Source organism: Vulpes lagopus, chromosome 11, assembly GCF_018345385.1.
Source record: "Vulpes lagopus strain Blue_001 chromosome 11, ASM1834538v1, whole genome shotgun sequence".
Lineage (NCBI taxonomy): Eukaryota > Metazoa > Chordata > Mammalia > Carnivora > Canidae > Vulpes > Vulpes lagopus.
In genome coordinates this window covers 80,343,381-80,368,413 of record NC_054834.1, presented here as the reverse complement: position 1 = coordinate 80,368,413, position 25,033 = coordinate 80,343,381, and the positions used below count along the sequence as shown (strand labels likewise).

The following is a 25,033-nucleotide window of genomic DNA, read 5'->3' as shown; positions in this document are numbered from 1 at the left end:
AGACATAGAGATACTCCTGCCCAGATGGAATTCAACACATAGAAATGGTAGCCAGCTCCTATCAACATTATTTGGGATTAGGTGAAATAAATATATAGGGATTTTATCAGTAGTTTAATATATATTTCACGATAACTCTATCAACTTGACTGAAAAAGATAAGGATATAATAGGAAGTTAATATACCAGACTCTAACTTAGAAATTGGGCTACAAGAGCACAAATAAAGACTTATTTATAAGTTATGTTGCTTTTACCGGCGCGCACACACACACACACACACACACACACACACACACACACAGATAAATGTCCTCGAAGTCGTATTAATGCTCAATCATATAATCATTTAGGTTGGAAAAAAATAAACACTTCTAAAAATCACTTCGGCTGATTTCTTAGGTTAGTACAGATCAAATGGAATCATGAAAGAAACTGAAAGAATTAGTTTCATATTCCTGGAATTGGCATTAACCAGGTATATTGATGAAAATCTGATAGGTGATTTCAGGGCTAGTTTAATTATAAGGAAAATACAGATCATTGGCTGGCTATCTTTTTGACCATAATAAAGTGTTCTGATTAAAAAATATATATAGTGGGAAAAATATTTATACCTCTTTCACTAGCATCATCTACCAAGATGACTTCAGAGAGCAGATAACGTGGGGAACGATTTATAACACTATAAACAGTTCTAAGGAGAGTGCTCCAAGCTTCATTGTGAAACACAATGACTACGCTTGTGTTTGGAAGTTCATCAGCGTAGACCTTTGTCTTGCATCTGGAAAAGAAAGAAGAGAGACATGCTAATAAATTCATTTTTCATTCTGATCATTGTAATAAAAAATATCCCTGGTAACACAACTTTATACTTGAATGCCCCTTACTAAGGAAACATTTTATGATTATGTAAAATAATTTTCCTTTTAATAAATGTTGTAATTATGTGGCATTTTGAAAATTAAATAGGCATAATTACTAATATTTTAATTCCCTTTTTTAAAGATTTTATTTATTTATTCATGAGAGACACAGAGAGAGGCAGAGATACAGGCAGAGGGAAGAGCAGACTCCTTACAGGGAGCCCGATGTGGGATTCGATCCCAGGACTCCAGGGTCACATCCTGAGCCAGAGGCAGACACTCAACCGCTGAGCCACCCAGGTGTCCCTTATTTTAAATTCCTGTAGGGAACAAAGCAGCATGATCTCCACAAGTGTAAGAAAGCCAAAATAACATTCCAAGACTATCAGTAGAAGACCAGGGTACAACAGGGACATAAGAATTCATTTAGTGTATATAATTTAATTCCTTGTTTAGAAAAAAAAAATAGTATAACTCAAAAAGTCTTAAGAACATGAAAAGTTGTGTTCACAAGGTTTTGAAGCATGTAAAACTGAGATTATTTTTCTATTCTAAAATCTAGTCGTGTGTTTTCCATTCTGTTTGAATATGCTATAAACCATGTCTACTTTGAAGGAAGAGTTTAGGGGCTAGGATTTACTTTGCAGATTGGAGGTCAAGAAAGGGTGAAGGCTACCAGCACTTCCCAAACTCTGATGTGCATAGGAATCACCTAGAGATTTGTTAAAATGCAGATTCAGGTTTAGTGAGTCTGAGGTGAACCCTGAGAGCTGCATTTTCAAGAAAAAACTTTTAGGTGAAACAGATGGTACCAGTTGCACAGAGTCCACAATAATTCTCATTAATTATAAAATTTTAGAGAAAAAAAATGTAATTGGGTATCTGGAACAGGAATAGAAGTTTATTCACCTTAGGTTATTGTTTCATATAAAATGTTCTAAAGGGCTACAGAATTAATTCCATAAAATAAAATGAACTAGATACTTGCTACCACTCATGAATGATCTAATGCATGACACAAAATAAGTATTAAAATTATCTTCTTCATAGGTGAGTGAAAAAATTCAATAAAATGTGGGGCATAAGGGTATAAAATTAAATACCGATTGTATGCCTATTGAAACATTAATCATCTTTTAAAACAGTCTAAAATATCATCTACTTAGTGAAATCTACAATATAGTCAGGCAAAAAGGTACTGTACCTGAACTACGACATTTTTTCTGTATATATTTATTTGAAAAGCATTCATTAATTATTCACATTAAAAAACATATTGTGTATATAGGAAAATCAAAATTTACTGAGAAAAAGTTCTTTGATCCATAGCCATCTTCTCCCATTCTAGTGGCAAGATTCAAACAGGTTCTTATATGCCTCATCAGCATGTGACTTAGGCATCCAAACAGTTTATTACCAAATGGACTCGGCCACCTTCGTGAATCAGACATGTTCTCACCATGATTTTCCTCAAACCTTCATTCTTCTGCCTCAAAAAAACAGCATACTGAGCAAAAAGTATGATAAAGACCATCATGATTATTATCAATAAAGAAATAAAACTGGAAAATCAGGCTGAAAGTGTCCAACAGTCAACAATTACTGGCTTGACCCAAGGATATAAGGGCTTACCAGTATCGCTGGAAAAAAAGTGATTTATGGTTTTTTTTTTTTGTATGTTATGTATGCATGTATGTTTATGTTTTGTATTCTAAATGCCAATAAAGAAAAAAATGAATGAGATATTTAGATAGATTTTTTAAGTCTTTCATTTATTTAAAAGCTGATGTTTAAGGCAAAACAAGTTAACTGGAAGGCAGTAAACACAGAGGGTGATTTGAAGCAATGTGGATGGCTTTGATGGAAACCAGAAAGGTCTTGGTCTCAGGAGTTGAATATGGGGGGACCTTGGAATTCCATGGGTCCATCCCTTATGTTTTTTTTTCTTTCCTTCAAGGATACTTTTTAAATTTTTATTTGAATGTAATTAATCAACATATAATGTATTATTGGTTTCAGAGGTAGAAGTCAGTGATTACACCCAGTGCTCATCACATCACGTACCCTCCTTAATGTCCATCACCCAGTTACCACACCTCCACGCCCCCTTCCTCTCCAAGGACACTCAGTTTGTTCCCTATGATTAGGGGCCTCAATGGTTTGTCTCCCTCTCTGATTTTGTCTCATTTTATTTTTTCTTCTCTTCCCCTATGAGCAAAATAAGTCAATCAAAGAAAGATAATTATTATATGATCTCATTCATACGTGGAATTTAAGAAACAAAACAGAGGATCATATGGGTAGATAAACCTTTTAAAATACCAAACTAAAAGCAATATTCAAATCCAGCTTCTTAAAATACATCTATCATGCTTTGTTTTTGTTAAAAAATCTACTCACAAATGTTAATTTTATATTCAATATATATGACAATATATAATGAACTAATTTACTATTAATGCAACTATTATGTTTAGAGAAAATTTCCACTCTGTCATTATTTAATGTAGCATAAAAATAAAATGTGGCTAATATGTTTATTAATTCTTCCTTTTCTTCCTATGTAAACAATTATTTAGCACAGAAAACTTTGTATGATCATAAAATAATTTCTAGAATAATATCAATTATTTTCAATGTCAGTTTATCCTCCTATCTGCAGTTCATAGAGGCTTATGAACAGGAGTTATTTCCATGGTTTCTAATGGGATTGTGATACATTGTACTTTTACCATTTTCTGTATTCCATCACATCTACTGTTTCACCTGTAGTAAGATACACCATCATCTTATGTATTACTAGGAAAGGAAAAAGTGTCAAATAAATCACACCATATACTTTCTTATCACTAGAGTCTATTTAATACCTAGATAGAGCTTATGGAACAAGCCTTTAAATTTACTTGGACATAGATTTCTATCAATATTGTCATGCTTGTTTATAAATCAGTCACATCAGCTTTATGTTGCTTTGAAGTTTCTTTCATCTATTCTAAGAGGCTTTTTCTAGCTTTAGGTTGCATTGCTTAACATCTGAGAGGCATACACTAAGCACACATCTCAGTAACAAAATATAAAATGGCTTCATCTTCTTGTGGGTATTTTCCTTCATACTATAAAGTTATGCTTTTCAAATTTTAAGGGGCAAAAAAATTATATGGGCATCTTGATAAAATGCAGATTCTGATTTGGTAGATTTGGGATGGGCCCAAGATACTGCATTCTTTTTTTTTTTTTTTTTTTTTAGGGGGCACAGAAGAAGAGAGAGAATCTTAAGCAGGCTCCATGCCCAGAGCGGAGCTGGACTTAGGATTGACCTCACAACCCTGAGATCTTGACCTGAGCGGAAATCAAGAGTTGTATGATTAAACAACTAGTGCAGGTGCCTCAAGATTCTGCATTTCTTTTTTTTTTAAATCATCACTTCTAGTTTATTATTATTTTAAGATTTTTTAATTTATTTATTCATAGAGACGCAGAAAGAGAGAGAGACACAGGCAGAGGGAGAAGCAGGCTCCATGCAGAGAGCCTGACGTGGGACTCGATCCAGGGACTCCAGGATCAGGCCCTGGGCTGAAGGCGGCGCTAAACCGCTGCGCCACCGGGGCTGCCCACGATTCTGCATTTCTAATGAGATCTCTGGTGATATTGTTGCCTGGTTGACATGATAAGAAATAAGGCTATCTAAATCAGTCAGCTGTTGACTAGCAAGAAAATATAGAGTTGTGGTCACTGCTCCAACAATGAACATTTGCTTCCTCTTAGGAAATTTAACACTTGTCACTGTTTCCTTGCCTTTCTTTTCATGCAATAACTTTTTGTTCCAATATTGAATCAGACTGTAACTTCTCTGAGGGAATGTTGAATGACAATTAACTCTGCACCTGTAGTATAAACAGTGTAGTGAATAACTTAGGTGAAGCAGGACTATGTGAACAGTCATGACGACATTCATACAAGCTTAGGAAATACGGCTTCTATAACAACTGCCTGCTGGTTGACAACGATTCTAACTAACCATCGACTGTAAAACTCATCCTGATTTCAGACGCGTAAAACTAAAAGGGTGCATCTTAGAACAGGTGAATAGAATAGAATAATTGTAATAATTATTACAATAATTACAATAACAGGTGAACAGAATAATTTCTTGTTTAGCCAAGAAAGAGTACTAAATGCGTTATTTAGTTTTAGTTTTCTTTTTTAAAGATTTTATTTATTTACTCATAGACACAGAGAGAGAGGCAGAGACACAGGCAGAGGGAGAAGCAGGCTCCTTGCAGGGAGCCCCATGCGGGACTCGATCCCGCGTCTCCAGGATCAAACCCCAGGCTGCAAGCTGCGCCAAACCACTGCGCCACCAGGGCTGCCCAAGTTTTAGTTTTCTGTGTGTGTGTGTGTTTGTGTGTGTTTTAAAGACCTTTAGGTATCTAAGTTGTCAGAGCTTGCAACTCACTGTTTTTTAAAAAAATAATTAAAAACAAACAAAACAAAAACAAGAGGGCTATGTGATGGAAGTGGGATAAGTACTTAGATTGAACCTCTCTAAAAACCTTTTCTTCTGACACATGGCAAACAACTTCTTTGTGATATTGCAATAATTATTTCACACTGCCCACCTCAGCTTTTTTATCTTTTACATAGTAAGAATAAGGTAGGTAATCTGAAATGTGTAGTAGACATTGCTTGGTCTGCAGAAGGAAGCTCAAAATCCCCAATGGTAGATTTGGAAACAGCTTTCAAACTTAACTAATACAAATGTTCGTTTTACAGAGTGCAAGTCTCAAGTCATAGAACTGGTTCAGTATTCTGCATAATAAAGTAATAAATAATATTAATATATTTTATTCCTTAATCATATTAGCAACAGTGGTGATTTATTTCCCACACTATATGCTACATCAAATGTTTTAAATGATATTATTGCTTTCTGGAATATTAGAAAAAAATTTGAATTTAAAAATATGCCTTAATCTTCCATTCAAATATATATCTTTAAAACAAATAGAGAAATAGCTATTCCCCTGGAATCATTTGATTAAAACAAAGTACAGAAAACAGCTTTCATTGAAATTATGTACATATAGACCAAATAAGCTTTTTGCAATCTGTCCTATGAAGATATTATTATTCTTTTATGTAAACATCTAAATAGGATTGGCAAAAATTGACATTATTGTGGGAACACAATGCATATATAATTAACTTGGAGAGTAAAGGTGGCAGACTGCAATAGCAATTTTCATCAATTTGAAGGGAATATTTGATGCCCACTACTCAAACTAAGGTCCTGAAATCTGGTATTCTAGTAAAATCATAAGCTTTATTATAATAGCATTTCATATTTATACTATATTATGACATGCTAAATCTATAATACTTGAACTGAAAGTTTATTTCTTTTTAATTCTGTAATAATATATCTATGACTCTTCATCTTGGCTGCACATTGGGATAATCCCATGAGCTGGAAAAAAAATACTGATGTGTGGATTTCAACCACAGAGTTTCTGACTTAAGGTGTCTAGGGTGTGGCCAGGTGCAATGGGATTTAAAAAAAGATCTCTGTTGGGAATTTGAATGTGCGGCCAAAGCTGGAAAAGGTTGTTTAAAGTTATTTAACAGAAACATTGGCTTTAATATACATATATGTGTGTGTATGCATATATATATACATCTATCAGTGCACACGTGTGTGTGTATAAAACCTTTTTGCTTGCATCAACATTTTAAAATAAGATGCTTAAGGTTAATACATCTCTTTTTGCAGTTTTATCAGGTGAAATTAATAAAGTGCATTTTCCTATAATTGTAAGCACTGGAGTCAGAAAGTCTTCAATTCCTTTACAATATTTTCTGTCATCTGAAAGTACACTAATGTCATCCAGTCTTCTCTGTATCTGCTGTTGATTTATAAATATATGAGAAATAAACCCAGCTGCTCTTATTTAGAGAGAATATGGGGGTAGAATTTCCAATGTCTGGAACATGGAAATACACTGAGATAGCATACCTATTTACCATCTTTCCCCTCGGCTGTGCACACATTATAGGAACATAGACTGTTACAATTTGATTTTATCCTTTTCAAAACCATATTGATGTTTTCAGATAAGTTACTGAACACAATATGCCACATCAAAGAAAGAAAAATTGACTATAAGATGAGAATGTGAAATCACAAAGGATCCATAATTACACAGTGGTTTAGTTAGACACAATCCATTTAGGACTACAAAGACTGTCAACATCGTAGTTTGCATGACTTGTTGAATTGCTGCTCAGTGAGTCAGTGGTTACCTTTTACTGCCTCAATCAAGAAGATTAATAATAGTAATTAAAAATAAAGACTTACAATGCAAGTCCTCTATATACTTCTTATTTTTAATAGCTATGGGAATTGCCTTGAACCTCGCAGAATTATGTGTGGTTTCTTTGTTTCACAACCATTAAAATTCATATTCACAGAGGGAAATTTCATCTTTTGCCAATGCATCCATGCAAAGAAAACTCGGGCAACAGCAAAGTGATTCTTTCATAATAACTGAACAGCTTGGGGCCTCAAGTAAAATGAAGCACTTAATTTTGCATGGGTTTCTATATGTTGATTTATATATTATGTTGCCTTCAACAATATTGACTAATTGTTTTTAAAATTTATATGTCCCAAGCACCTTTATTTTAAAACCCAGTTGGACCCTGTACTGATTCTTGGTCTATTTGCTATCAGTTCTACTTCTTGTACCTTCTGTTCCCTTTTAAGTATTTGGAAGGGTGAAATGGGAGGGTGACTGGGCTAGGAGCACTTCCAAAAATCCCTTGCTTGTTGCCTTCTGCTTGAAATACATCATAAGGAGACACCTGGGTGGCTCAGGGGTTAAGCGTCTGCCTTCAGTCCAGGATGTGATCCTGGAGACCCCGGATAGAGTCCCACGTTGGGCTCCCTGCATGGAGCCTGCTTTTCTCTCTGCCTATGTCTCTGTCTCTCTCTGTGTGTGTCTCTCATGAATAAATAAATAACATCTTAAAAAAATAAATGCATCATAAGGATCTCAAGTAGGAGAGTGCCATACTGTAGGAAACAGGAACAGAAAGCCAGGGAATTTCTTTCTACATCCCCCACTAATCTCAGAGACTGCACAGCCCCATTCTTCAGCCTTGTACCTCAGGTATGCCTCAATCTTTCTGACATATGGTTTTTCACAATATAGCTACCTAAGTCAATAGGCGAGGGGATTCTTCAAAAGAAGGAAGGTTAATATTATTTATCTCTGCCTTTTCAGAATTTAGTATTCTGCATATCACAAAATACATTTAATAAGGGGTTGATGCATGGAATCTTCACAATGAGGCAGGCTACGTATGAATTATCAGATCAACTTCTTGATCATAGCTCTGTATTGTTATTGTCTGAACTAGAGGTGTAGAAATACCAGCTTTCCTTTTTATCCTTCTTTTTTTTTTTTTTTTTGTACCTTCAGTTGGTTTTGTCTTTCCAGCTTCTAGAGTCGGGCAAATAAATGAGCTCAGGATAGGGAGGTGAAAGAGTATAAGGTCTGCGAGTCTGTGTATTATAATGCAGCCCCCTCTAACATAGGTAACATCATTCCTATTTGGCATTTAGAGCAAGCTCTGTCCCTGGAAACCTATGTTGGCCTCCCTGTCCTGCCATATAGGATCCGTGAGCAAACTCATTAAATTTTGGTTTTGTCATCAACTAAATAGAAGGAAGACTGCTGTTATTTCTATATTGCAGAACTTTTACAGAAAACAAATGAAACTATACAGGGATTATGTGAATGTAATTTATTGTTATGCTATTTCTTACATTACGAAGCACTGTACAGAACATTGCAGATAAAGCCTATGATTATTTGGGTCAGCTTTGCTGCTGACAGGCCTCTGCACATTGCTGTGTTCTAGTAATTTGTCTTTTGTCCTCAGTTCTTGTGCCATTTCTACCTCACTCCTGGGTCTGGTGTCTGGACGTCATGGCAGGAGAGCTGCTTTACTAGTTTGTCTAGCATGTGTGGAAAGCAGGTCCCGCCTCTTTCTCTTCCAGTCCTTCTAAATCATTTATTGCCCTAATCTTACATTTCTCTGGCTGCCTGTGGCTGCCTGCCAGTAAACCTTCCTGCTTACTTCCCTTCATCTCTGCTTATTATTTTCTGCTGGAAAAAACTCCCAGGGCCTTGTTTTGTCTGCCTGCTGAGACCTCTGCTTCCTGCTTGCTCTCGAATATCCGTGAGCTCACTATCTAGCACCAGGCTCCCCCCTACTAGCCCAGGACTAGCTTTACCCTGTGGGTTAGTCCAATTATCAAACATTGCATTCCTCAGCCAGGGGTAGGCCATCTCCTCCAGCAGTCAAGCCCTGATGTAAGAAACATCAGAATAAGATAACCAATACTGTGTGATAAACATTTTTTAAATTCTTAATCACACAGAAGACATCTGAGTATATTGCTTCATTCTCATTTGACCCTGAGAACAGAAACCTCCTGCAACCACATAGGTTAACTATCAGAATTATGACAAGGCTATAAACTCATAAATAGCTTTACTGCATGCTACAAGAACTTCCAGAAGATAAATGGGTTCAAACAATAAATTGCTCAAACGATCCCCTTCTAGGGATAGGTTGAGAATAGGTTGCTCAACTGTCTTCTCAAGATGATATAGAACTTAACTAGGCAAACTGCTTATCAATTGACTTTGTTTTCCTCATTAAGTCCGATCCTAAAGTATTATATCACATACTTGACCAGTCTCAGAAAGATTCCTGCATTGAAAGATCAGTCTTAAACCACTTAAGTCCAGACCTCCCAATCTCTATAAATATCTACCTTAGCCTCCTCCATGCAAGACTCCTAGGACTCTATGCCAATGTGGTAGTTATTGTGGTGGCCTTTTATAGAGTCAGCAATTGATAATCCTTATAACATTCCTTATGAATTAGTTATATTGTTACTCCCATTTGATAGTAAGTCAAGAATCTAGTGTTCAGATGAGTTCAGTACAATAGTCTCTTCTTATCATTGGAAGACACCTTTCACGACCTTTCCAGTGGATGACCGAAGCCATGATAAAACCGCACCCCGTATATGCTATGTTTTTCCTATACATGTATACTCATGATAAAGTTTATAAAATGGGCACAGTAAGAAATTGACAGCAATAACCAATAATAAAATTGAAAAATTGTAACTATATATTGTAATAAAAGTTATATGAATGTGGGCTCTTTCTCTCAAAATATGGTATTGTACTATATTCACCTTTCTTGTGATGATGTGAGATAATAAAATACCTACAGGATGAGGTGAACTGATGGGAATGACACCGGTACCATGACCTAGTGTTAGCCTGCTTTTGACCTTCTGATGATAGGTCAGAGGGAGGATTATTTGCTTTGGTAATTTAAACTCAGCCTCAGGTGCACAAAGCTAAACTATGGATATAGAAGACTATCATTTGTTTCTAAGTCATAGAACTGGGATTCAAACTCTGGAACTCTGACTATTCTATGTTTTCACAATAAAATAAGGTCTTTCCCCCTTAGGGAGGAAACTACCTTTGTTAAGCAGAATTCTGTGATAAGGCACCAAGCAGGTATGAGCCTGAAGGTATGCATTCCCAGGATACAAAGGAAATCAAAACTACTGGAGCTAGACTAGATTGGAGAAGCCTTTGCTTCCCTCCAGGAGACTGGAGATTGAGGCAGAAAACAGTAAGGAAAGGAGTGAAAAGAGGCTAGGAAGAGGAGATAGCAAGTAAATTAATAAGAAGCTAAAGAGTCCAGTAGCCTTTAAAGTGATGTATACTTTTTTTTTTTTAAGATTTTATTTATATATTTATTCATGAGAGACACAGAGAGAGGCAGAGACTCAGGAAGTCGCAGCCCCCTGCAGGGAGCCCAATGTGGGACTCCATCCCCCCCCCACCCCCACCCCGGGATCATGCCCTGGGCTGAAGGCAGATGCTCAACCACTGAACCACTCAGGTGTCCCATGACGTGATATCCTGAGGACATTTTTGTTGTGCCCAAGATCAGGAATCTAAGGAACCACGGAGGAGCTGACATCGAAACAAGCGCACGAGGGTTTATTAGCAAGCAGGAGCTTGGGCCCAGGTGCACCCAACCCAGCGGAGCAGGGGCTTGGACCCCCAGGGGGGTTACAGCAGGGTTTTACGGGCTGGTCTAGGGGAACTCCAGGAGGGGTGGAGGAATTTCACAAGTTCTGTTTACATTCTGATATGGGGGTTAAGGGCATTGAGCTCTGTTCTCATTCTAATATGGGGCTTTCTATCAGGGGTGTGAGCTCTGTTGTCTTTCTGATATGGGATTCTCTGCCAAGGACATTGAGGACATTCTGCAGTTTTTCCCATAAAGTTCAGCTCTTATTCACAGGGGCCTAAGATGGCTGTACTTATGCTAATGCTAAACTTTAGGTGGGATGGCCTTAATTTTTCTCGGCCTCCACAATTTTATTTACTTTTATTTTTTAAAAAGATTTGTTTGTTTATTTTAGAAAGAGAGAAAGAGAGAGAGGGAGAGAGAGGAAGAGAGAGAATCTCAAGTAGACTCCGCTGAGCCGACAGCCCGACGCATTGCTCAATCTCAGGACCACTGTGAAACCAAGAGCAGGATGCTCAACTGACTGAGCCACCCAGGTGCCCCTGGAAGACATTTTAAAGGTGAATTATATCTAAAGCCCATATTTGACTACAGTGTTGTAATGTAACCCATCCTCCTCTCCTGTTGTCCATTATATGCACCCTACTCATGAATGTACTGTGGTTATGTGAGCTCGTCTCTATGTTGAGAAAGAAGCCCTGTTTAGTATCTGGATTGTGCTGTGAGGAATAGAGACGTCCTCATAAAAATAATCACAAAAGAGTGATGACCACCAAGGAACTGAGTAAATATCAGAAAGGGCTCTGGACTTCCACAGATTATTCTTTTGGGGTTTAAACTGACCTGACCTTGACTTTAACAGATTAGGTACACTCAGTTGAATCCGGTTTATATTAAAAACAAAAACACAAAACTTTATAGTAGATCTAATTTTTACCAAATAAATGGCAATTATACACTCCTGTTGGAGTTACTCACATGATGCCAATAGTTATTTATTTTTAAGACATAAATGTGATTATTGTACAAGGAAGTTTTGTATCCTTTCTATTAGAGTGATGAATTCTCCTAAATTTTGGAAATCAACTATAATCCAACTCCATAGCTAAACGTAAAAATAATATATTTGAGTAAATGCTGTGTGTAGCCTTGTGGTTTTGGAACATGAATTTATGATCCCGGGTCTCCAGGATCAGCCCTTTCTGTGACCTCTCAATATAACTCTTTCATGCTATTGAAAGTATTTTAACAATGAAAATAATTCAATGTTATTGAGAATGATAAATTAAAGTGGCTTTCCAACAAAATTACTAATATTGCCATTTATAGGTTTAAGTCCTTATATTTATTAGTGAAAACAACACTAATTTTTATATCAGTTGGCTTGGATTCTGACTGAATTGAGCTTTGCTTGGGCCATCATTTATGTCAAGTCAACTTAACCTATGAACTTAAATACCCTGTGTTATATATAATCAAAACTCATGCTTTCACTTCTCTGAGAAAATGAAACTACCACCCACCCAGGTTCAAAGCCAGACACTTTGATGTTGACATGACAGTGATGGTGACATTAGGAGTCCCCAAATCCTGAAGATTCCCCCCTCAGTATCTTTCTTATGCTTCCTGCTATTGCACCCTTTCCATAGACAATCACCTCTTCTTTCAGTTAACACATGGGGTCAATACAGTGCATTTATGGAACATTCTTGATCCCCAAAATATATCTTTCTCAATGCAGACCAAAATACAGATCCAAAAATCTACTCTTTTCTTCAAATGTTTGTGATAGCTCTTCATTGCCTAATGCTAAAATCTAAAGGCTCTTCTAGATCTGGCTCAGGCCACTTAATGTTACTTTCTCCTCTCACTATAGCATTTAATTCTTAGCAATATTGAACATCTCAAAGCTCCTTTAGGAGACAAATATTTCTCATGCCTTTATCTCTAGAATTCCTTGTATTTACTGAAGAAATTACACATAGTGTTCAGGGTATGGCTCAAGTCATGCTTCATATTTTCCCCAGGGATATTCAATTGTTCACTGTCCTAAAATACTGGTACATTTTATATATTTATTCTCTTTTCCTTCTCATATAAATAAGTTATTAGGTTATTCAACACATTGAGGAAACGGAGTCACTGTGAATGTGTGGGAAATTCCCTACAATGTTGTAGCTACAGTTTTCAAGAAAAGACAAAAGATTCCCTGAAAGGATCCCTTTTGTCTTAGTTTTTTTTTTTTTTTTAAAGATTTTATTTATTTATTCATGAGAGAGACAGGAAGCGAGAGAGAGAGAGAGAGAGAGAGAGAGAGAGAGGCAGAGACACAGGCAGAGGGAGAAGCAGGCTCCATGCAGGGAGCCCGACGTGGGACTCGATCCCAGGTCTCCAGGATCACGCCCTGGGCTGAAGGCAGCGTAAACCGCTGAGCCACCCTGCTGCCCCTGTCTTAGTATTTTTCTAATGAGAATTTCTAGTTATAGAATTATTTGAAAATTAAAAAAAAATTACTTATCAAATACTTGAGAATTTATATATATATACTAAACTATATATTGGTTATAAATCATACATTCTTGAAAGATGGAATTACTGAGAATAAAATAAATTTTCTTTTTTTTTTCCAGAAATATTTATTTTAAAAAGAACTTTTCAATTGATCAAGCAAAGCTCTATATCCCGAGTAAACTGTGATAGATGATGTTTCAGAGTAAAAATCTGTGTCAAGAACAGCCAGGTGCTGGCAAGGGATGAAAGCATCACCATGGGGTGCCTAGCAACAAGCAAAATGAAGACATACCAATAGAGAAATTGGTGATATTTGCAGGACTTAGTATCCGATAACAGGGACCAAATCTAGGGATGAATTCAGAAATAGAATATTGCAGTCCCTGAAATATCAGAGAAAGAAAAGAATTCACTTATGAAAAAACTGGGGTTCTGCTTTTATTAGATCAAGGGTATTGATACACAAGTTCAAAAAAAAAAAATACACTCCGTTCATGGACCAGGGTATTTATTACATGGAAATTAGATTTTAAGATCAAAATGGTAACTGAAAGAGACACACAGGATTAGGAAAGATGTAAAATGGACATGTTCCACTAGAATCAGGGCCACAACCAACCTATCCTAACCATTGTGTCATTAGAAAAATATGCTCCTTCTGGACAGTGGAGTCCAGCTACCAAATACATAAAAGCAAATAGGCCTCTGTGCCCAGAAAAAGGCCCTCCTTCTTCCAGCCCCTGATAAGGCACACAGAATTATAAATAGAGTGTATACAGTCACTTTTTAGCTGCAGTGCACATAGTTGACAACTCTGTAAGGATGCCCTAAGCCTAGAAATCCTTTAATTATCTTGACTATGAAGACAATTAGTTCTGTTTCCAGAGGCACAACTGCATCTCTAGATTATGAATTTGGGATAGAATGAATAGTGGGAGAAATTACAGAGGTAACTGTGCATTTTATTTGAATAGGGTCAAATTGAAGTGTCTACATGTATGAAGTCAAATATGTGATAATTTTTTGCTTTGGCTCAGAAAATGTTTTCATTTATTTCTAGGTTCGCTTACTATAAAGGACTGTGTATATATATTAATCTACACCTGTATCTATAAATATATATAGATACAAATCAACATAAGTTATATTTAATAATATTCAATGAAATTGAATATCATGGATGGATTTCTAATACTGAAGAAATGATGCAGGGAACTATATTTTGTTCCCTGGCATAGAATTTAAGTACTCTGTTATATATATTCACAAAACTATTTTAAATCCATGAAAAGAACAAAATTAAAATCAAAGTCCCATGTGTGAAGTAAATGCAGAAATTAAAGCATAGAAACCAAATTGCATTACCTACTAAAATGGAATATTAAAAAATACCAAATAATAATTGCAGGGCTTAATTTCTGCTAAATTAAGTATCAATTAAAAGACTATATGCATCATGAATTTCTCTTCTTGTATATTTCTCTACACCTAGTTTTAAATAAGAAATAAGTATTTTTCCTTCACAAGATTTTTCATTGAACACAGCCATTGTTACTAATGGCAGCAAGAGGACCATCATTTAGGGGGAAGGCAGATCTGTCTGATGTTTCCACATCATTAGATTCAGGTTCAGGGAACCATTTTGGATAAGGTTGCATCATTCTTAGTGCATCCCAGCATGAGGTCCATGATGCTGACATGTACCATTACCAGTGTTAACAAGGATCACTTGAGTAGGTGGTACCTGTCAGGCTTCTTTAATGTACAGTACTTTCCTCATTATAATAAATAACTTGTGAGAAGATAACTTGAGATTTTGTATATTTTTTGTTTTTATCAACATTTCACCTGTTATACTATCCATTGATGATTATTGTCTTTAATATATATCTTGTGCATGCATTTTTTCCATACATTTTAAACTGTATCCTGTGATAAATTTCTAAAAGAATTGTTGATGCAAAAAAAAAATTAATAAAAATAAAAGAATTGTTGATGCAAAGGTATATGAATATGTAATTTTTATAGATATTAACAAATCTCTCAGTATAAAGGTTGTACCAATTTGCTTTCCCTTCATCAATGTTTCATAAGTTTTGTTTTCCCATTGGTTTGCAAACAGAATGTATTATCAAACTTAAATTTTCACCAGTCTGATAAATTAGAAAAGATATCTCAAAGTAGTTTTAATTTGCATTTTTCCAATTGGGAATGAAGTCAAATATTTTTCAGTATGTTTAATAGTCAACTTTGTATCTATGTGTGTGTTTGTGTGAGTGTGAGTGTCTGTCTGTATAAATGTCTGTTCTAATTCTTTGTCCATTTTTCTATTGAAGGTTTTGTTTGTTTCTTTGCCTGTTTTGCTTTGCATCCCTCAATTTTTTGGACCTTCATTCTACAGTGATATTAACCTTTTATCACTATTTTCTATTGTTTGATATTTGTCCTTCCATTTTACTTATATTTTGCCATGCAAATTTTATTTTATGTATTCAAATGTTTCAAAATTTTCTTTTATTGTATGTGCATTATAGTTACAGATAGAGAGTATTCCCTTCACTCACGTTACAAAGAAATTGTTTTGTTTTGAATTCAGGTTGCCGGTTGATATGATACTTATTCTTTTGTATGGTGTGCAGCATGGATCTAATTATATCTTTTTCCAAATAACTAATCAGTTGTTTCAGCCTCACTTATTAGCACTAGGACAGTGATTTCAGACATCACTTTTGTCATATATTAAACTTCAATTTATTCTTATATTTATCTCCTATATTTTCTATTCATTTCACTTTTCTGTGTTCCCATGGCCCACTATCACACTATTTTACTTTTTTTAAATATTTATTTATTTGAGAGAGAGGGAGAAAAGGGGACAGAGAGAGAGAGAGACAGAGAGACAGAGAGACAGAGAGATTGAGTGGGGAGGGGGGGCAGATGGAGAGAAGCTTCAAGCAGACACCCCAGTGAGCATGGAGCCCAAGGTGAGATTTGATCTCAAGACCTATGAGATCATGACCTGAACTGAAACCAAGAGTCAGATGCTTAACTAACTGAGCCACCCAGACACCCCCACATTATTTTACTCATAGAGCTTTATACTATGTTTCAATATCTGGTAAGACTAGTTCTCATTTGTAGCATTTTTCCTTTGCTTACCTAGTTATTCTGGCATGTTTATTCCCCATGTGAGTCCCATTATCCATCATATTTTAATGCATTTCAAAGTATCAACACACTCTCCCTCCCTAACCTTTGCAGCATGCTTATTAACTAGAGTTTGAATTTTAATCAATCTTTTCTTTTAATGTAAAATTTAAATGCAATGAAATGTTAAGTGTAAATTTCCCAAGCTTTGAAAAATACATGCACTCGTATAACCTAAACTCATTTCAAGTTATGAAACATTATTATAACTGTAGAAAAATTTCATAAGCAAGTTTTTACCCCCAAATCAACCCTTATCTACTTTTTAAAAACCATATAAATACTTTGCCCTGGTATTATATCGTGAATGCTCTTCTATATAAGACATTCTATTCTCTCTCCCTCTCTCTCTCTCTCCACACACACACACACACACACACACACACACACACACACACAATTAAATAAACAATGTAAACTCCTCTTTTTACTCCCCCAAAATCGAAGAACAACCTTATTACCAAGTATTTTCTGAAGTATAATGAATAACTGAAGTCAAAGTAATCTTCGTATATCAACTCCTCCCTTCCCATCATTTATACCTCATAAATGCCCTGAGCCTCAACTGTTATTGCTAAATGTAACATAAAATGCCATGCTTCAGTGACTGCAAGCAATATTGAAATGTCAAATATATCTATTCTTAATTTCAATGTAATGTTAGTTAAGAGCAGCCATTACTATTGAAGAATGAGATTCCTGGGTGATAAATACTTTTACCTGTAATAAGATAATTTCCAAATGATTTATTAAGAATGAAGTAATGAATTATAGCAAAGTACACCAGCTATTCATCTACAATTAGATAGTGAAGAGAAACAGTGAACATAGTGACTACCAAATAGATTTGGTATCAGTCCAGCAGCCTTTGCATGTTGCTGGTATCTATTCCATTGAGCTATATTAAAAAATAGTATGTATTTACCTAATTTCAGTATTAAAAAATCCCAGATCTGTGTTTGATTAAAAAAGGACTTAAAAAAAGAAAAAAATGTATATCAGTATAATAGTTTCATCTTTTAAATATTTAAAACTATCTGATTAAATGCTTAAAGGTGATTGTTTTATATCCTAAAGAAATTCTAAATATTATCTTCAAATAAATTAACCAAGAGCTAAAACTTTTGATTTAAAATAGTAGAAATCAACTACTTAAACCAAGTATTTCTCCTCTGCTAAATGTCATGTCTGGACTAGGCCTAAAACAACCTCTTAATATAGTGTTATTTATGATTCATTTAATCAATATGCTTTTTCCTTTGTCTGTAAATCCTGTTGCAATAGAGACAAAATTGCCCCTCTTTTGTTTACACAGCTCCATAGCTCCTACTGCTTCAGTGATACAGCCTTTCTGATCCAACCCATTTCATGGACTCACATTTGCGAAACAAGTCCCTGCTTGAAGTGCCATCATAATGTGCATCAGTTCTTTTTCCTCATTTCTCTTCTGGAGAGATAACTATGTTGGGTAGATTTAGCTTCTATTTCCTCATCGCAACTTCTTTTTCATTAGTTTCTAGATGGTTTAGACTCCTGGAACCAGCAATCAGAATTTACTCCATGGGACACTTAACCCAATTTCCTTTCTGGAGAATTATACCTATAGAGACACCCAGCACCAAGACATAGGGAGGAGAGAGGTGGAAGTTGTCAAAAGAGGAGGGGGGAAGTGACTGATGACAATGTCTGGGGCACCTGTAAGAGACCACGATTCTCACCATCTGGAGCAATGTTATGTGCATTTTTCTTTTTCCTGGTTTTACATTTTATTTAGTATCCACAGAATCATTGATGAGGAAGCACCTTACAAACCATCTAATACTTTCAGTTTTATGGATGGGGATACTGCATCACAGATGAAGAAAAAACCTGTCAAGGCTCCCAAATACATGGTAGCTGTGCTGTCATCAGAATCTAGATTTTTGAACTCACTGAACAGTGTGACTTTGCCTCTTCAGTGCGTTCGGGGGCTATTGGGGGGAAATTTCCCCATAAAATACACATGCTTTACATATTTCACCTTTTACGAAGCATATAACAGATTAAAAAACAAAAGAAATAGGCCAGGTCAAAGTTCATTCAGTGGTTTACTGAAAATCATTTTAAGGATTAATAAAATATAAGGGATTCCCCCTTCCCATTTTTGTATAGTCTATCTTTGTCTGGTTTTCTTATTCTTAAGCCTTCTTTATCTTTCATGGGGTGTTTAACACACACATTTTTTTTTCTTTTTTTTTAAAGAGTTTTTATTTATTTATCCACAAGAGACACACACACACACACACACAGAGAGAGAGATAGAGAGAGAGAGAGAGAGAGAGGCAGAAACATAGGCAGAGGGAGAAGCAGGCTCCATGCAGGAAGCCCAATTCAGGATTCGATCCTGGGACCCCAGTATCATACCCCGAGCCAAAGGCAGACGCTCAACCACTGAGCCACCCAGGTGTTCCAACACACACATTTTCATTGAAACAACACAGTACTGATGAGGAAAAATGGTGACATGTTTCAAAAGTCTTTTCTCATTGACTAATAATTTATGTAATTCATTATAGAATTTATTATAGCATTCTTTTAGAATTTAAATTTTATCTAGATTAAATATTTATTTTTATTAAAATGTTCTACATAGGATTTATAGACAAAATAGCCAACACTTTCTTCTTTAGAGGGAGTGGGATTAACCTGTAAATTGTACAAAGAGAGAAGGTAGGAATAGAATAAAGGTATGTAAAGAATAGACATTGGAAAGAAAACATAAGAATTGTGGGTGTTCCTGAAATGCTAGGAAAAGGCACTCTTGCATAGCATTTAAATTTTTTCCCAATACAGCAAACAAAGCTTGAATTGAGACAGTTATGGAGGAACCACTAACTATTATAAAGAAATGTTGTAGTTATTCCATCTCTTGGAGGACTACAGTAGTGTGGCCCCTTGGGAAAGAGCAAAGGCCACTTTCCGCTTTACCTCAAATACTAATAAAAAGTAAAAATACTGACTTTCTACAACAAGAGAAAGAAGAGATGTTTTCAGCCAGGGCAAGAACAAACTTCATTTTAATATGAGTCTTTGTGTTCTCAAAGAAAATGCTTTCACATCATAAGAAAAGCTTTAAGAGTAGTGAGTGAACAGAGCTACTATCTGGAATCTAGTTCTTTTTCTATACGCTGCAGGAAAGAATGAGTTATCACTAGAATTCATTATAAGAAGCCTCAAGTAATGTTTCTTTTTATTCTCCAAGGAGAAATTACTGCAGCTGTGATTGTCAAATTATTATTATATACTCAACGTCACTTCTCTCTTGGATGTCAAGTGGTATATTATGGATGCCAATTTTAGGGAACCAAATCAACCTCAAGCCAAAAGTCAAAGGAAATACGTACCTGACCAACAAAACAGTTCAATTAGGTGAAGTACAAAGTCAACAAGTTTTTCTCAAAAGAATCCTAATTACAATAGACGTGGCTTTAAACACAGTGATGAGGATGATTCACTCTTGATTACTGATGTTACAACTTGCTTTATTAGTGTAACACCAGAACAGTAGAATTCATAATAAGATATTCAAGTGTTGAACTTTGAATGAGATCAAAATTTTAAGAGCTTCTATCACGAAGTCATAATATAAAATATCCAAGTTAAAATAACATTTGACTCTTCAAAGATATACATGAGCATATTTATGCACACATACATATATGCATATTTGCACATATATTTTTAAGATTTGAAGTGAAGAAATGAATGAAAAAATTAATTTAAGATCATGTAATGCAGAAGAAACTGACTTTAAAATTGCTGAGAGATGTAAAAACTAGAAATTGGGTGATTCCTTTCTTTGGTACTTCATTGAGTAATTAGTTTCTCTTCAGTTTTTTTGACCTTCAAGACTTTTACTAATTATAAGATTTATGTCAGTTTCTTCATTCCACTTTGTAATCTCTATCACTTCAAGCTTTCCTGTGTACTATACATTCAAACTTTTCACTTATGACTCATGGATAAAATTTACTTGGAACATATGGGAAAATCATTCATGGAGGGAAACGTTGAATCAACAGGATTCTGGTATTTAGTGAAGTATATAGAAGCAGATGTACCATAAAACTAAAGAAGACCAAGCATCAGACCACTGCACAGCCCATTCAGCACATTCAAACTGATCATAATTTCATGATCATAATTTTATGATCATAATGTTATTGCTATTATTATTATTTGAAAGGGAGGGGGAGGGGCAGAGATAGACTCTTAGGCAGGTTCCATGCCCAGTCTGGAGCTTGGTGTGGGACTTGATCTCAGGATCCTGAGATAACAACTTGAGCCAACGTCAAGAGTGGACACTTAACCGACTGAGCCACCCAGGTGCCCCCACAAATGTTATTTTTCTCAGAGAGGATCCCAAATGAGTTTAGATTCCAAGTCCCACAATCACATATCTGCCCTGGAAGTTGGGTATGATGTGTATGAGACAGTTGCTCATTTACCAGAAATTAGCTTGCTTCTTGCTGAGGACCATCTCGTCTCTGTGCATTATGCATGTAGAGGTCATATGTACCCACAGACTGAAGGTTTCACCAAACCACAAACTGCTAAAAACTGTCACTTCCCAGGTGGAGAGTGGCATTCTTCTACTTCAGCAGGAAACAGGACCTGAATGGCACAACTCAGGGCCAGTGACCACAAAACTATGCTGGCACTTTGATAGCTCTAGTTCCCCCCAAAATACCCAAGGCCAAGTCCATCTGAAAACAGCTCAAATGAAAGCAGGATTGGGCTGGTGAGACATGGTGGGTTCATCATAAACATAAGCTGAAATGGCTTATTTCTATGAGACTTTTGAAATGATGAAATTCAAGTTGAGTCATGCTTAGGAGGCAGGCTTTGGTACCAGAATGCCTAGACTCAAACCCTGACTTCATCATTCACTTTGGATGGGACCTTGGAAAAATGACTTATCATCTTACACCTTAATGTCCTCATTTTTAAAATGAAATTAGTTACAGCCTTTATCTTATAAGGATATTGGATCAATAAAAAAGCACTTGGCACAGTGCCTATGCATCATAGTGCTATGCATCGTAGCGAGCATTCAATAAATGTTAGCTATCATTTATTAGTTACTAGTTATAACCATTATTAAAGTAGGCTAGGAAACAGATAAAAATTAAAGATATACTTAGAAGATATCTGCATCTTGCTGACTGATTTTGAGTGTGGGGAAAGATATGGAAAAGTCTGAGATGACTCTTCACAAGAAGAGACTAAGAAGAGATAAACGACCCTCTTAGAGGAACTGGTATGGGAGATGTAAAGGGAGAGATTATGCATCACTTTAGGTTATATGTTGACTGATAGATCAAGAAGATATGGAAAGCAAAAGATAAAATGTTTGACTTTGAAGCTCTGAAGTTAGTCGAGGTTCAGATACATAATGAGAAATCATCAACAGATGATTATTCACAAAATTAATAATAATGAATGAAAAAATATGCGTCAAGAATGGATACTGATGTTCAAGACGTGAGTGGCAAAAGAACCATGGAGGAGCCTTGGAAGGAACTCATGAGTACTGAATAAAATTCAAGATAAAGTGATTGTATAGCCAATAGTGCATAGAAAGAGAAAGACTGACAAAATCTCTTGGATGCCCCAACAAGGAGTTCATCCCTTGGGAACCCTAACTGAAAGGAATTCCAATAGACAGTCTTGGGGGGCAGAAGATTACACTAGTTGGAGTAATAAATTGAAAGTAAGTAAGTAGAGACAGTCAATTGAAAATTTCTCTAGAATTTTGTTGGTTACAAAAAAGTAAGAAATAGTGCAACAATTGGAGGATTTGGGGGTCAAAGGAGGGCATATTTCTTGGATGTAGGTTTGTTTACCTAGTTGTTTGTATGGTAGATGTGATATGAAATTTCTTATAGGCTGAGAAAAGAGTTAGTAGGGAAGGAAGTTTTGAAGATTGAGGAAATAATGTGGTTACTGCCACATTTCTGTCTATGGCTGATGATGGCATATTTAGAGAATCTTACCTTTCAGAGGTTTTGATTAACGTGAGTAAACACAGTCCTGGCTGAAGCCAACACCCCACGTGACTACCAAAACTAATGCTAATGAAAGTAGCATCATTCTCTGTTTTGTTCACTGCTCTGTGTATTTGGCCTTGACTAGCTTTTTTGCCAATTTTTTTTTATTATTTTTATTTCCTGGAATCTAATATCTGATGCACATCAGATGTGATATTCTGGTGTCCTGGAAACTGAAATGTCCTCCTGGCAGCATACCATGTCCTTGTGGGTGCTTCCTGTTTCAGAGATATTCCTAGTCTTTCCTTGCAATACATAGCTTCCAGATTACAATTGCTTAGCAAGAATCTTATTCTGGACGATTTTGTATATCCTTAATGAATTCTAGAGGTGATTAAGTACACACAAATTCTGTTCACATAGACTCTTGAAAATAAGTCTTAAAATGCTTGTCTGAGAAATATTTTTTTTCACTTTCTATTTTAAATACTTCTATGCAGTTTTAATTTATTGTTATTATATTGTTTTGGTTTCTGTTGTTAGCCATATTTCTTTTAGAATCAAGTAAAATGAAATTGTTTTAATCTTAACATTGCAGAATTCTTATATTACTGGAATGCAGATTCTGCAGCCAGGGTTTTTGGGCTTTATTTTGTTTTGTTTTGTTTTTGATAGATACTTCTAAAGCTTGGTATACATTAAGGAATCATCAGAGTCAGCATGGTCTATAAAATTCATGAGGCTAACAACTGCCAGAATATGTGTATAATATCATTTGATGTCACTGAAATCAATAGGTATATAAATTAGAATAGAACATATAATACATAAAATTAAAATATAAATGCAAAAATGTTGATAACCTTTCTTCCCACTAATTTACACAATTATATCTTCCCTTCAAACACATTGAGCTGGTTTCCAAATGTACAGCCAGATGTAATCCCCTCCAGAAATAGTACTTTGCTCAGTTTTATGTTTCCAAATAAGAAGTTACATGTGAGTTATGCACTAAATAGTAAGAATTTCAATACTGGAAATTGAAGTTTAAATTTTATTTATTATGTTCTTCAGAGACAGTTTTATAAGAGGTAAAGCAAATAAGTAATTCTTTTTACCCCTTAATAATATAAAGTATAAAAGTCTTTTAGGAAGACAGAAACAACTTGAATAACTTTAAATAAAAGGAAATAAAAATAAATGTAAAGTGTTTAATATAGTTGCCATATATAAAGAATTTTAAAGAAAAGGAAACAAATTATTTCTGTATTTTCTTCTTAACATGTATATGCAAAAACATTGATAAAAATCTATAAAAAGTGATTACCCTGGAAGTTCTACATATACCAGACTGTAATGCATTAAAAACAAAGAAAAAGGAAACCTTATTATAATATATTTTGGATATCCTTGTTGAGCCTCATTTTAATAAATTAAAGGGTAATATTTGGAGATTTTTATTTATTTTTTATTCTTTTAAAGATTTTATTTATTTATTCATGAGAGATACAGAGAGAGAAAGGGAGAGAGGGACAGAGGGAGAAGCAGGCTCCCTGTGGGGAGCCCGATGTGGGACTCTATCCTGGGTCTCCAGGATCACAACCTGGGCTGAAGGCGGCGCTAAATCGCTGGGCCACCGGGGCTACTATTTGGAGCTTTTAAACCAGTCACATTTCAAATTCATAGTATGTCATTTTAATCAATAAGAAAAATAATTAACAAAAATTCTTCATATAAGGGACATAGGCTCCACAAAAAACTACATCTTCACTAACTTCTTGGTTTTTACTCTTAATATATTTTACTTAACCTGGTATGTCCAAAATATCATGTTTCAACATATATTCAATATAAAAATTATTGAGGTTGTCTGCTTTCCTTTTTTGTATTGTTTTCAAAATCAGTGTCTATTTTTACATTTATAAAATGTCACAATTAGTATCAGTTATATCAGTTTTATTTCAAGCGCTTGATAGTCTCATGTGAAAACTTGCTCCTCTATTTCACTAGCTTCTTGGATTTTACTGAATGAAAATAATCAAAAACCAATAAATTTTATACCTAGAAAATGATGGATATAGAGATAAATATTTGAAATATATATGAGAAACAGCTCTCTAATGTTACATCATGCAATATAATATATTTATATTATATATAATATATATATGCAATATAATAGGTTTTTAGTCTATAAGAACAAAGACCCCTCAGTCACATCAGCTGCCAGTTCATAATGATGACATATGTTAAATCTATCTTGAATAACAAATTGGAAAGGGA

The 25,033-nt window shown here is 35.2% G+C and overlaps 1 protein-coding gene across 5 annotated transcripts in view; it reads right to left on the bottom strand.

Annotated features, from left to right (window-relative positions):
- GALNT13 (polypeptide N-acetylgalactosaminyltransferase 13) overlaps window positions 1–25,033 on the bottom strand; it is a 514,036-nt gene that overhangs the window by 193,649 nt on the left and 295,354 nt on the right. For all 5 annotated transcript variants that reach the window (XM_041722124.1, XM_041722123.1, XM_041722125.1 and 2 more), the window contains one exon: window positions 618–784. In XM_041722124.1, coding sequence (XP_041578058.1) covers window positions 618–784 — 167 coding nt within the window. The remainder of the gene's footprint in view (window positions 1–617; window positions 785–25,033) is intronic.